The sequence below is a fragment of the Vespa mandarinia genome, chromosome 7, assembly GCF_050613455.1.
Source record: "Vespa mandarinia isolate Hongniang chromosome 7, ASM5061345v1, whole genome shotgun sequence".
In the NCBI taxonomy this organism is placed as follows: domain Eukaryota; kingdom Metazoa; phylum Arthropoda; class Insecta; order Hymenoptera; family Vespidae; genus Vespa; species Vespa mandarinia.
The window spans coordinates 402,501-417,794 of record NC_140816.1 but is presented as its reverse complement, the minus strand read 5'-3'; the positions used below and the strand labels follow the sequence as shown (position 1 = coordinate 417,794).

Here is a 15,294-nt window from a genome sequence, read left to right as displayed (position 1 = left end):
AAAAATACTGTATATTTTTTGGAGCCTCGGAAATAATAATCAGTAGGTTAGAAAATGCATTTCCAATTTTATTCGTATAAAAAAAAAATCATGAATCATGCAATGCACAAATCGTTTTAATTGAGCTCAAAGTTGTTCATTGAGCTCAAAGTTGTTCTACACCCTACAGGGTGTAAAACACCATAACTAGGATTAATCTTGAAAGAAAGTAATATAAGTATATCTATAAATATGATCTAAAAGGTAAACACAAAAGCTTATATTTCATGGATCATCAGAGACTTACCAATTCAACCTCTTGCCAAGGATACTCAGCAATGACGAGTTCTGCTATACCAAACTTTCTTGGCTCGCCAATACGTCTATCGCAAGTCCATCGATTGACGAGTGGATCGATGTAAGAGGTACAGATCTTATCACCGAAGGAAGCTCTGTCAATGGATAACTCTATTCTATGTTCGGGCTCGGACTCGAATCTGTAAATACAGCTGAGATTTTGCATGCCACCTCGGCCATAGAGAAACACGCTCTTAGGGGATGTGAACTTTCCAAAGTTCGAGACAATCGATAACGAAGACGAAGACGAAGACGATGAAGATGATGATGAGGATGATGATGATGTGGAAGACGAGGATGTCGGTGACGCCATTGAAAAAACGTGATTACAGGATGTTGCCTCATGAACGAATTCATAACGTAGGACGAAGCTTATCGGATAAAGTGCACTTCCTTGACGAAGAATGTGTTCCAAGGTTAGGTCTCTACCGGTTGAAACGTAACTCTCGGTCAGACTGCAAGGACGCGTGTGACGACTGCTATTACGTAAAAGACTGTGATCGCATAGTCGTGGAATGTCATCCTTACAAAATTGGCCCATCAGTGTGATGTTCTGAAATAAAAATACTTTATCATCTAACCATAGTCCATAGACGAAGGAACAATTTAGATATTGTAAGCTTTCAGTTGAACTGAGACGTGATTGGAACAAGTTCAATTTTCTTTTCGCATAACGTCTGATCTGATTATACGAGAAAAATCGAAAATATCTGATATTCACGTATATCTCGATACACGTAAAGAAGGAGGAAGAGGAAGAGGAGGAGGAGGAGGAGGAGAAGAAGGAGGAGGAGAAGAAGAAAGAGGAGGAGGAGGAGATAGAGGTGGTAATATTGGAAGGTCTTTTTCATCGGCCTCTAAATCAAGAAAATAGTTGGTAATAAATTATGTTAATGTCGCTAGAATCTTTCATGTAAATCTCTTTTTCTTATTTTTTCCCTAGAACTAAAGTAAAAAATTTAATCTGTCAAAAGATACGGTCGGAATAAATCGATGATATTGTAAAATTTAAGTTTGAAAAAATTGGATTGTAATATGGGAATAGTATTAAATATGTTCATAAACAATATTTAATATATAAATTATAAAACGTTATAAATGCGATAGAAAAATATGAAAAAAAAAGAAAAATATTAAAATGAATTGTCTTTTATACGAATAATATAATTAATTTACGTATTAGTTTGATCAGAATAATGATTTGTAAATTTTAGGAAGAGAAGTCACAAACGTAACACAAATGGGAAATGAAATTTCGTAAATCCAATATTAGCAGACATTCGCCATATTTGTATTTAATTTAATTTAAAAATCTACATTTGAATTAAGCTATCGTAGCCATTTCAATTAAAGATAATTAAAGATGTTCAATTAAAAAAAAAAATAAATAAATAAATAAATAAAAACAATGTTCACAATCATGAAAAAATATTTTATGACGAAACTGAATCGTTGTTATATCGTTAGTTCAGTATAAACTTTTAGATGTTAGACGGTGTCAAATATAATATAGCAATTCCCATATTACCATCATCTTCTCTTATTGCAATTCTAAATCAGAGAAAAGTGATCCTTAGAAATTACATTGAAAAATATTATTACGTTTGGTCGGAACAATCAACTTTTTAGAAATGTCATACCTTACGATTTGTAACAAGTTTATTCGAAGCATGATCGCCATCCCATATCAGCAACTTAGCGTTACAATCGGCACCTGTGTGAAGATTCGCAGCAAGTTCAGCACTGGCTGCGTAATACTTCACGAACGAAAGCCAAACTATCTCGTTTAGTTTCCCTTGAAAGTGATAACGGCAAGTAGTGTTCGGCGGTAGAGAATGTTTCGGATTCTCCAGTATTCCCAACGAGCTTTCGTCGCTCGATATATAAAAGTCGCAGTTGTCGTTCTCCTTCACGAAGCTTCGGGATTTCTCGTCGACGAATAGCACCTAAGAGATTTCGATGAATTCGCATGAGCGACATTGGATAAAATCGAAGTTTAAACTCTTACGGTAGGTATATGCATATAAAGTGTTTCTTAAAATCACCATCGGGATTTGTTTATCGAAAATATATTCTGATCTTATTTCAATCTTTTTATTGAATATAAATTACGTAAATTTATTTCAATTGTACATGTGTGTGTGCGTGTGTATGTATGTGTGTGTGTGTGTGTGGAAGATTCGTGATACGTTGAAAAAATAGAACGAGTTAATTAACGAAGGTTTACATTTTATAGAAATTTTTTTTTTTAATACTATTGATCAAATTAAACACGTTCGCGGATAAAGCGAAAAATTCAATTTAGTTCGAGTTTTTATCCCATCGGTCGGATTTGTTCGATTTCGATGAATCTCTAAGTCTCGTTGAAATGTGAAAAAAGGAAAAAAGAAGAGAAAAGAAAAAAGAAAAGAGAAAAAGAAAAAAGAAAGAAAGAAAGAAAACGAACGAATCGAAAAATTCTCGAATAATCTCACCTGAACTTCAAGCTCGAATCCTGGAAGGAACGACAAAGGAACAGGGTGAAACGGATTATCGTATGGTGAGGTGTGAAATTCCAAAAGCATTGTGTTGTGACTACTGACAATATCCGGCACTGCGTCACCGCCACACAATCTCACGAGTACCCTGTCGGAGGTGGAACCACCGTCGTACACAGTTAAGTAATCTTGTACTACGTTGCACTGATCCCAAACTCTGCAAAGAGATATAAGAAAAAATAAACAAGAAATAGAGAAAAGAAAAAAAGAAAGAAAAAAATAGAAACGAATAATATAATAACGAAATAAACAAGTATCTCGCGTGTCTTTGGTTTGAATCGGGGAAAAAATTCAACAACAACAAAAAATATTGTGCACGTGCTATCTTATAAAAACTGGATTTATTTATTTATTTATTTATTTATTTATTTTATCTTTTTTAATTTTTTTTGTCTTTTTTTTGTTTTTTTTTTCTTTTATTTCGTATATCCCTATATCTTTTTATTTGTATTATTATTTTTTTTTTTGGAATCGAACGACAACGAATATGAGAGAAACGTAGATAATGGTGATGTCTGTCATTTTTTACGATATATTCTCCGTTTGTTAGTAAATAAAACCCGTTGATAGGATAAACGACGACGATTTTTCACGATTTTACTCTCGGACCTTTCGGTTCATCACTACCAACATCGCCATCCCTTTTCCCATTTCTACTCACCCTGAACAACCCCGATTACGCATTTATAGGAACGTTGGAAGATTTATTATTGACCGCGGCGTAGATGATACGTGCGGGAAATTTAATTCGATTTTAAACTCTCCCGTTCATATATATACAATGCCTACCTAGAATACATACATATATATATATATATATATATATATATATATATATATATTTATTTATCTTATATACGTATATTTCAAGTGGGACGAAAAGTCCCGCCAATTTCGAATTATATTGGTACGTCGCATAAATTATGCAAAACATTCTATCTAGTAATTGAAATTTTGCGTTTCCATTGACTATACGAGTTTTAATTTTATAAACGACAATCATCGTTTATTATCTTTGATATCTATAATATTGTTGTCATTATAATCGTATCATTGTGACGTGCGACGTATTACGTTTCGAGATTCTTCTCTATCCTTCTGTATTTATTAATCTTCAATTTTTATCTTTTCTTTTTATCTTTTTGAAGTAATAAAAACTAAAAGAAGAAGAAAAAAAAAAGAAAAAAGAAATAAAAGATCATGCTAATGTATATATTATTTAAATTTACCAAGTTTACGTGGTTGGCTAGCATTAGAAAAATCTCATTGCTCGAAAGGTTTAACACTAGACCGACTGACCTATTTACACATCAGTTCTTGAAAAAAAAAATTTTATTTTTTTTCTCTTTTTTATGATTTATCGTTATACAAACCTGGTGTTTGTTATGTTAGTATATACTAGTAGTACATGGTTAGTACTTAACACCAGAACTATCAACCTACTTTTACCAACGATCGACAATATGACTGGATATTTGAGAACAAAAAATAGTTCACTTCGTTATTACTCCTATTTTATTTTATATTATAATATATAAGTCGATGAGAAGAATTCTTTTTTGTCAATTATCATTTCTTTTGTAATTCTTTTATAATTATTGGGTCAGATGTATTACAGAGAGATAAACAAACGGACTGAAATATGCGGAGAAAGAGAGAAAGATAAAGAGATAGACAAAGATAAAGACAAAGAGAGAGAGAAAGAGAGAGAGAAATAAACGAACGTACCTAAGTATACGTTGACTCCTGTCGTATTTGACGATCTGATCCTTGATGTGTATCTTATGGCTGTTCCGTTGACTGACAGCAAGAAGTGCTCTGTGCCCAGGAGGTGCACGATTCTGTTCTACGCGATAGTAACAGGTGACGTTCCTGGGATAAACGCCAGGATAGTTTGGTGACTGAAGCCGGCAGGCACGAGTGTCGCATTTGGTTAATACACGATCACAGTAGGTACCATTTACCAGTTCACCCCGCCAAGTGGCCATACTTGTGTTTCCGTACCTCAGATGTGCTTCGCTCCGTCTGAGAAACTTGTACGACAGTTGGAAGTCGAAGTTGTAACCGATCCCCTAAAATTCAAGATTATTACCCTAAATCTCTAGCTATTATTATCTTATGTCTAACTCTATCGTTCTCTCTCTCTCTCTCTCTCCCTCCCTCTCTCTCTCTCTCTCTCTTTCTCTCTCTGTCTCTTTGGACCGACCGATATCTATCGTTTGCTTCCTTATTCGCTCGTTTCACTTTCCTAAGATTATCGAGACGGATTAATTGGAATAATTTGATCAACGACGAGAACGATCCTCGAAGTTACTACCATCGTGATGAGTAATATCCTGTTTCAAGTGGAAACGCGTTTCATCTTCAATTACATTACCGAGTGCATAAACTTTGAATGATTAATAATAATCTTGTTTGTTGACTTTTTATATGGATTACTCATGAAAACCACGTCATAATCATAATGTTAAAACTTATTCATACAATTAATTCGATCTCTCAATGAAATGATTTCATATAAATATGTGTGTGCATGACAGAGAGAGAGAGAGAAAGAGAGGGAGAGAGAGAGAGAGAGAGAGAGAGAGAGAGAGAGAGAGAGAGAAAGAATGAAAAGATAAAAAGGAAATTCAATTATTGATATATATATATATATATATATATATATATTTAATTCATTTTCCAGAATGAGATTAAATTTTTTTTTCACGATCTCGATAAAATTTCTTTTGTCCTCGATGTATTCGGTATTCATCAAACTAATAAATTATTAAACATGACATTATTACATTCTATATATATATATATATATATATATATATATATGTATACATATATGTATATAAATAGATATATAACAAAATAAATTGTCAAGATCGATGAGAATGTGTCGTATCTGGATTGAATTTGATCAAAAGAAAGTCTCGTTTACTTCCTCGGGCAAGCGTTGCAAGTAAAGAGTGAGATTGATGGAGGATGTTTCGCTGTAGTAAACGGTGTAACCCCAAGCACTGCCGCACCATTGTCCACCTGTCGCTGGACGACCCTCTTCGCGAATACTCATGAAACCATCCGGGCATCCTTCTGACGTGAAAGATAGAAATCGACCGACCGTAAATGTGTCGAACGTTAACTATAACAGGAAGTATCATTCATCGTTTTTTATTTCAATCGGTTATATATATTTCTTTGGAAATATTATTATTATTATAATTAGCATCATCATCATTATTATCATCATCATAATTATTATTATTATTATTATTATTATTATTATTATTATTATTATTATTATTATTATAATTATTATTATTATAATTATTATTATTAATATTGTTATTAGCTTTATTATTAAGATTATTATGATTATTATTTCCTTTTTGCTCTTAACTTGATAAAAAATTGATTTCATTGGATACAAAGTGCATCGATTAATACAGATCACAGCGCAAAATCAAAATACTTCTATTGTTTTATAATAATAATAATAATAATAATAATAATAATAATAATAATGATAATAATAATAATAATAATAATAATTATTATTATTATTATTATTATTATTACCTATTATCATGGTTGCGTTCCGAAGTGTTTCTCATTTTTTACCTTTTTTTAATTTAGTCGAAAAGGAAAAAAGAAAAAACTGTGCTTCCATCACGCAAGATATTTCATCGTTAACATCGAACGTGCTTTACTGTATGTTTATTAATGTGTGCCTATGCGTGTGCGTGTGTTTACGCACAGGAGAAAATCCATTTTAATCTCTACGATAAAAAATGGACGTCTATTTGGTAAAGTACTTTACATCCAGGGAAAGCTCCGTGGGGAGGGGGAAGGATTAAAAAAAAAAGAGAAACAAATAATACGCGCGATTTGTTCGAAGAGTACGTAAATTAAGGAGAGAACGGATCAGAGGAACAAAAAGAAAAAGGAAAAAAATAGAGAAAAACAAAAAAAAACGTGAAATACAATCGGTAAATTACACGAAGTGAAACAAACAAATCTACGAAGTGCACTGATGATAAAACACTCTTAAACGAGACATTTCCGATTGGATACATTTTACCGTTCACCCTGTAGATTAAAATAGGCCACCTTTTGTATATATATATATATATATATATATATATATATATATATATATACATAGATATGTATATACATATGTATACTTACACAAAAGTATATTCATATAATATACGTACGCGAATATTCGAGGTGAGCGAATATTTTAGTTGGCACGCGAATCCTTTTAATTTGCCTAGCGGATATAGAAAAGAGAATAAGAGAAAAAGAGAAAGAGAGATAGAGATAGAGATAGAGATAGAGGTAAAGATAGATAGAGAGAGAGAGAGAGAAAGAAAGAGAGAGAGACAGAAAGAAAGAGAGAGGGAGAAAGAGAAAGAGAGAGAGAGAGAGAGAAAGAGAGAGAGAGAGAGAGAGAAAGAGAGAGAGAGAGAGAGAGAGAGAGAGAGAAATGAAAAGAGATGAGAGATGAAAATTGTGAGAAAACGGAACAATAAATTTTCTGGGTTTTAACGGGAGTAGCCAGGAACCTTGGGCGACGCCCGTGTCTGACCCGTGACAGTATCTTTTCACTTGATATCCCATAGTCAACGTTATTTTAATTTTCTCCGACAATGTATACATGCATATATATACATATACATGTATATATGTATGTATATTCATTTTTTATAAAAGTAATTTTCTTTTTTTTTGGTAGAATTTACACTCATTTATATTAGTTTAACGCGTGATATTATAATTATCGTAAAAATGAAATCTCTTCGATCATTTTATAAAAGTCATTGTGTTATCTAAATAAGATGATATCTTTGACTTCGTCTAAATTTAATTGGTGGTTATATATATATATATATATATATATATATATGTGTATGTGTATCCTATACATCTTCCCTGTTGTTCAGACCTGAACTAGATCACCAAGATCGGAGCCGGCGGCAGTGAAGTTGAGGTGACACAAGAATGGCAGTCGATCCTTCCTCGGCCGACGGACTTCCATTCTGTATGTCCGACCGACGTCACCGTATAGCGTTCGGTTGCATGCTGTAACAATTTTATTTCGTAGACAAGATCATACCGTTATGAACTGTTAAAATCGATATGCGAAATCTTTTATGAAATTACAATAAAAAAGAATAAAAGAAAAACGAATAGATTAAAAAAATTAAAATACGTAATGAATTTTTCAAAGATTCAAAAAAAGAAAATTCTTTCAAGAATCTGTTATTTGAGAAAAATTTTATTGATTCCCAAAGTTTTCGTTGAATTATATTTACATTTCTTTAATGTTTCATAGAAATTAAATTAAATAAGCGTATTTGAAAATTTTATGAAAATAGATTTTTTTTAATTTATTGAAATCACAATGAAAGATATTAAAAATTAAATATAAATATTACATATTATTCCATTAAAATGTCCCATACTGGGTTCTTGGGTGTAAACAAAGAGTAATAAAAAATCATTGTTCGTTAGAAATATTGAAGAGAATTGCTAGGCACGATTCTCCCATTTGTTCTAAATAATAGAACAAAAAAACAGAAAAATAAAACCGTGTCACAATGAGACGTTATTGCTTCGTCTCTCTGTTTTGAAATATTAAAAACAAACCGTGCAGCGTTCGGTCGCATGCTAGAACAATTTTATTTCGTAAACAAGATCATTCCGTTATGAACTATTAAATTCAAAATACGAGATATTTCTTGAAATTTGTGCGAAAGTAGCAAAGAGTAAAAAAACAGACATATGATGTATTTTTTAAATATTAAAAAAAAGAGAAGTCGATGTGCGATAAAAATCATTTTTTGAGATATCCCGATTTCCAAAGTTTTTGTCGGATCATATTTACATTTTTTTCATGTATCGTGGAAATTAAATTATACAAACGCGTTAGAAAATCTTATGGGACTATATATTCTAAAATTTGTTGAAATCACGACGAAAGATATTAATAATTAAATATAAATATTGAATATAATTCAATATTAAATAGTAAAACATCACTTATTGGCTTTTTGCGTGTAGCCAAAGAATTATGAAAAAAATCATTAGGCATGCTCGTCCCATCTGTTCGAAAAAAGAAAAAAAGAAAAAAGAAAAAAAAAAGGAAAAAAAAAACAAACAAAAAAAAGAAAACAGGAGAGAGGAGAAAAAAAATATACGTACGTGTCACGATGAGACGTTATTGCTTCGTCTCGATTTTGAAATGTTAAAAACAAACGGCCCGGTCACGCTGAAACTAATAACGACGGCGAATTCCGTTATGACGGGAGAACGATACGTACGTAGCTTTCATAAAAATTTCACTCGCGATTCGTCCGTTCGACCGTACCGATAGAATTTTAACTGCATCTATGACCGGTCGAAATCCAATCGGACGAATGATATCACCTAGCCGCTCGAATTTTCGCTGACCGTTGCTGCGACGTAATTAGATCAGTTCTTATCGAGAAAGAGAGAGAGAGAGAGAGAGAGGGCCGGCGGAAAGAAAAAAAAAAACGAACTAACGACAACTACGAGTTTTGACATTTATGTAATTGTACTATGCACATGTCGACATTTTTATTTTCATTTTCTTTTTCTTCTTTTTTTCGTTTTCTTTTATTATTCTTTTTCGCTTTTTTTTTTTTATTATGCTTCATTTACATACACATATAACAGAATCCACGAGATAACGTCGAAGAAGGGAACATTATAATAAAGTGGACGTTTCATTTGAAAACTACAGAGAAAGAGAGAAAAAAAAAGAATATTTTCCTCTTATAAAAGAGAATTAAGGTGAGGGGGGAGGGAGGACAAAAAATTGTTTCTTTCCCTAAAAAACAAAAAAGAAAACAAAAACAAAAAGATACGTAGAATGAAATATTACGTTCTCTTTTCTTTGATGGGAAATAAAAATGAAAAACAAAAAAAAAAGAAAAGAAAAGAAAAGGAAAAAAAGGAACAAGACGAATCTCGTTTTTATTATAAAAGCAACAATTAAAAAAGAAAAAGAAAGAAGATTGAAGGAATAAAAAATGTATAAGAAAAAAAGGATATAAAAAAGAAAAAAGGGAATTTTCATTCGTTTAACAAGACGAGATTTGAGATCATAAAGATGATCGTTAGGTTACTCACGCGTGCAGTATCTTGGCTCGTCCGACTTGTCGCCGCAGTCATTTTCGCCGTCGCAATATTTGTCCTGTGCGACACACTGGCCAGTACCACAAAGATACTCGGACGGTCTGCAAACGATCGTCTCGGCGATTTCGGTCGGCGAGCCGCTCGTTTCCGGGCTGCTAGAGGATACCTCGGACGACGTCGTTCCAGGATTGCCGGAGTTGTCCGAGGATATGCTCGAGCGATAACTAGCGGAGCCAACCTCGATCGAGGCCGCGATCGCGGCTGCGATCAGCAGCAACCGCCGGCACACCAACATGCCCCCTCACCCTGTTTCAAGGATACGAAACAATGATATTATGACAATGGTACATGTGAGATCGACTTGTATAAAGAAAAAGAAAAGAAAAAATATGTACACTTTTAACGCATAAATAATAATATGTTATAGCTATTAGAAAACAAGATTAACATATGTGACGCTAGAAATGCATCGTTGAATTATTTGAAAATAAAAAGTAATGCAATATAAATAAATAAATAAATAAATAAATTTGATTCGTGGAAGAATATTTTTTTCCTTTCTTTCAAATTTGATATAAATGGATGTAGAATAAAAACGATTCGTGTAAAAAAAGAAAAGAAAATAAAAGAATCTACATTTTTAACGCATGGATTATATTATGTTATTGTTGTGGAAAAGAAAGATTAACCTATACAACACTAGAAATGCATCGTTGAATTATTTTAAAATAAAAAGAAAAGGAACATAAATAAATAAATCTGATTTGCGGAGGAGTAATTTATTTCTTTCTTTTTTTAAAATTTGGTGTAAATGGACTTAGAATAAGATTGATTCGTATAAAAAAGAAAGAAGAAAAAAAGATGAATATTTTTATCGCATGGATTACATGCTGTTGCCATTAAAAAAAGATTAATATATGTAACACTAAAAATGCATTGGATTTAAAATACACAAAAAAGATAAAGATATTTATGTGACACTAGAAATGCATCATTGAATTATTTGAAAAAAAGAAAAGAAACAAATTTGATTCGTAGTGAAATAAATTTTGAAAAATTTTTCGTTAACTATCATCATTCATGTTCTTTCTTTAGCATTCGTTGCAAATGGATGTTGAATAAATAAAAATATATATAAATTGAAATAATAAAAAGATATTTTATAAACAAAATAATACTCGGTGAGTCTACTTACAGTTTAATAAAAATTAATAAGGTACCATTAAACTTGTATGTGTTTGACCGACCATCATTTTTTAGTTTTTTTTTTCTTTTCCTTTTTTATTATATATATATATATATATATATATATATATATATAAGTGTAAATATATACAAAAATATAAGGGTGGTGAAATTCTGAGAGAAAATTTCAGTGATACCGTTTGCTCGACAGGGAACGTGTAAGTACGTCCTCTTTCATGCTTCTCACCCCGTATGTTATTATTCCAAGGAGGAGAGAAGCTCCAGCTCACCCTCTTACGCTTTGCGTTCAATCATTCATGACGCGGACTTGGCTCTGTGAATCGCTAAAGCGAAGGGAAGAAAAACAAAAAGGAGTGGAAACGCTAGTAAAAAACAAAAAAAAAGAGAAATGAAAGAAAGAAAGAAAGAAAGGAAGAAAGAACGAATGGGCATATAATAGTGTGCATATATATGTGCATAATATATATATATATATATATATATATATATATATATATATATATATATATACATGGCGTAACAAAACTATACGGGATAATTTCAGGAATGGATTTCTCATATGTAGAGAAGAAGAAAAAAAAGAAAAAATATATATATATCTTCTATTAAGATGAATTCAAAAATAGTTAATTTTTGAGTTATAAAACTTCTAAATATGATTTCGGTACATCCGGAAAATCATAAACGAGATGCATTGATGCGAATACATTCATTTGAGTAGATTGTCTCACTAATACAGTAGAATATAATGTATAACACATACTCAATACGTAAAACTCCAACAACATCTAACAAGGTTCAAAGAAACGATCTGAATACGTAATAAGCCAGGAATTTTGGATCGTGTTTGAAACTCAATGAGACGGGTACGAGTTTTCAGAGTTGTATTCAAGGAATAGGTGGACATTTCGAATATTTCCTCTAAGGAAATGTTGAAACAGGAAATATTATAATAATTCTCAATAAATCATAATTGTAAGATCATACTTGAAAATCTTATAATTCTAACATAAATTAATCATATTTACGGATACATATTGATAGATTCTAGTTTTCTTTTCTTTCCTTTTTTTTTTGCTTTTTCTTCTTCTTCTTCTTCTTCTTCTCTAGACATGTGAAATCCATTAATAAAATTTTGCTATGTATTTTTATTATATTTTGCACATTTTAATAATAGAGTTAATCGAACACGAAAGATAATGATTATTAATTTGTAACGAATGCAAATAGAAAAAATCCCGTTAAAATTCCTCTGTATTATTTAATTTCGTTACAATGCATTTCGATGGAATCATAACGAAAATTATATATATGTGTATATATATATATATATATTTATATTTATATATGTTTGCATATGTGTGTATATGTGCGCGTATATATTTCATGGTTATTTTAAATTTATTATAAATGATTGAAGAGAGCCTGACTTTATAATAACGAGGAGAATGTAAATAATACAAATTCAATTTACCGATAACGACGTTTTTGTTTCATTTCGTTTCGTTTCGTTTCGTTTCATTTCGAACGAACGAAACAAACTTATTCTTTCTTTTCATTTTTCATTATAACATACGCATATATAAATAATAAAGTGATGGTTGATCGAGATTGTAACGTTGTAACGTTGAATAAGAGAACATCCTTTGTATATGTTTACTACCTGGTTTTATATAAATGAAACGTATATAATATATAGAGACGTAAACACACGTAACAGGGTCTGGCTTATGTAAGGAACACTAATATCAGCATGTACATATCTATATATATATATATTTAGGTACACACACATACATATGTATATATATACTATATATGTATAATAGTATACATCTCCCTGGACGAATACTGGTAAGAGGAAGCCTGATAAAACGCAACAAGATTTAAGCAAGAAGGTGCTCTAGCGCGGCACGGGCGACGTTAAAGGCCCTGTTTATTAAGTTGGAGGAAGCGAATCTGGGCCAAACCCGCGAGAACGTGTAGCGGAAAGTAGAATATGGTAATTTGGACAGGGGCAACTGCCTTGCTTCGCGAGTAAATACTGGAGAGTCAGTATGAATGTCACTTAAATTACGCGCTCTGGGAAACTCACATTCTCATGGGGCCGATCGAGCGTTGGAGTTATGACTCTTCGTCGTTAAGTCGTTAGGATCTAAGCTAAAGATGTTCCTTTAAAGAAAATAAACTGTAGGAAAGGGAAGAAAATACTATAGTAGATAGTAAAGTTTAATAAACACTTAAGTAACAAAACGAAATATGCATAAAGTAATAAGGTACATTTTCTTGGTATCTTTCTTTTCTTTACTTATAAAAATATTCTTACGGGCGTAGAAAAAAAGAAATTTAAAGAAAAGATAAAAAGGTTGATCTTCAATTATTTTATATATATTATGTAAATATATTAAATTATTCATTTCGTTGATAATTATGATCATTAACGAAATGTATAATTCGTTAATGATTATAGGCGTTACTTACTTACGTATGTATACTTGTAAATAGAAACTTTTTCATGATCCTTATGATAGACAAAACGTTCGATAATGAATATAGTAATGAATGATATAATAATAATATCATTCAAATAATGTATTAATAATGATATATACATATATATACATATATTTATATATCATAAGTTAAATTTTAAAAATACATTTTATAAAATTATTGTCCGAGTACAGAGTGATATTGAATTTTTTGGTTGCGATATATATCTATCATAAAATCGAATAAATCGAATAATTAAATATTTAAGAAAATTAAACACGATTGCGTGCATGCATGTGCCTATGCGTATCCGTGTGTGTGTGCGTGCGTGCGTGATTAATCAATAATCTTTTATCCTTCCTGTAAATAAAAAAAAAAGAGGAAAATGAAAAAAGAAAAAAGAAAAAAGAAAAAAAAAATCATTTAGTTGGCAAACGAGTGTAACGAAGAATAATTTGAATATGTTGTGACGATTTTCATTGCCATCGAATGCCCAACGAGAATTCATTTTCATTGCAACGATATACAGGCCATTGCAAAATCGTTAATAGTTGAAAATTGTACACGATCGCAGAAAAAAAAAAATAAACGATGGAAAAGCGACGCCGCTTGCACGGATTATAAACTTATATATATATATATATATATATAGATATGGACACACATATATATATAGATGTATATATATAGACATATATGATATATAATATATAATATAAATATATGTACATACACATACGTAAATTTTTATTTTTCGTTCATCGTGCATAAAGTTTAATTAATGCGTCGGTTCGTAGCACCAGTATTTCCTACGCGTTATATGTACATATATGAAAATGTTTATAAGCCGCGACCGGATTTTCTGTCATATTCAGATAAAACTTTGCGGCCCATTGTAGGGACGGCTCAGTCGGACGTTGCACGAATTTAAAACTTTGTGGTGGATATTCGTTTTCTATTTCTTTTTCTCATTTGCCCTCTCTTTTTCTCTCTTTCTCTCTCTCTCTCTCTCTCTCTCTCTCTCTCTCTTCCTTTTTCTCTTTCCTTTTTTTTTGTGACTCTAATTCTCACACCATCTGGTATTCGCCAGTTTTCCTCTCTTTCTATCTATCTATTTCTCTCTCTCTCTCTCTCTCTCTCTCTCTCTCTATTTATCTCTCTCTATCTCTCTTTCCTTCTATCTCTCTCACGTTAATAGTGCTTTACCAGAGCTTCTCCCTTTTTAACTCATCGAGCTTTAAATTATCTGCGTTGCGGTTTTATGGCGTAAAAAGAGAGATGGAGATAATAAGAGAAAGAAAGCGCACGCGCGCGTGAGAGAGAGAGAGAGTGAGTGAGGAGAAGAGGGAGAGAGAAAGAGAACAAATAAAAAAAGAAATAAAAATAAAGAACGTACGATTTAGAGATACAGAACAGTTTTCATCATACTTTTCCTTCCGCATCTTTTTTCTTTTCTTTTTAGCTTTTTTTGAAAAAAAGAAAGAAAAAAAAGAGAGAGAGAGAGAGAGAGATAAAAAAGAAAACAAATCAAAAAAATGAGGAAGAAAAGATAAAAAAAAAGAAA

The 15,294-nt window shown here is 31.5% G+C and overlaps 1 protein-coding gene across 1 annotated transcript in view; it reads right to left on the bottom strand.

Annotated features, from left to right (window-relative positions):
* Positions 1-15,294, bottom strand: part of LOC118440430 (uncharacterized) — an 84,576-nt gene that overhangs the window by 4,196 nt on the left and 65,086 nt on the right. Inside the window, exons 2-8 of the mRNA XM_035863425.2 lie at positions 10,026-10,337; positions 7,816-7,952; positions 5,806-6,006; positions 4,602-4,945; positions 2,811-3,030; positions 1,977-2,282; positions 287-889 (exon numbers count right to left, since the gene is read on the bottom strand). Coding sequence (XP_035719318.1) covers positions 287-889; positions 1,977-2,282; positions 2,811-3,030; positions 4,602-4,945; positions 5,806-6,006; positions 7,816-7,952; positions 10,026-10,326 — 2,112 coding nt within the window. The 5' untranslated portion in view covers positions 10,327-10,337. The remainder of the gene's footprint in view (positions 1-286; positions 890-1,976; positions 2,283-2,810; positions 3,031-4,601; positions 4,946-5,805; positions 6,007-7,815; positions 7,953-10,025; positions 10,338-15,294) is intronic.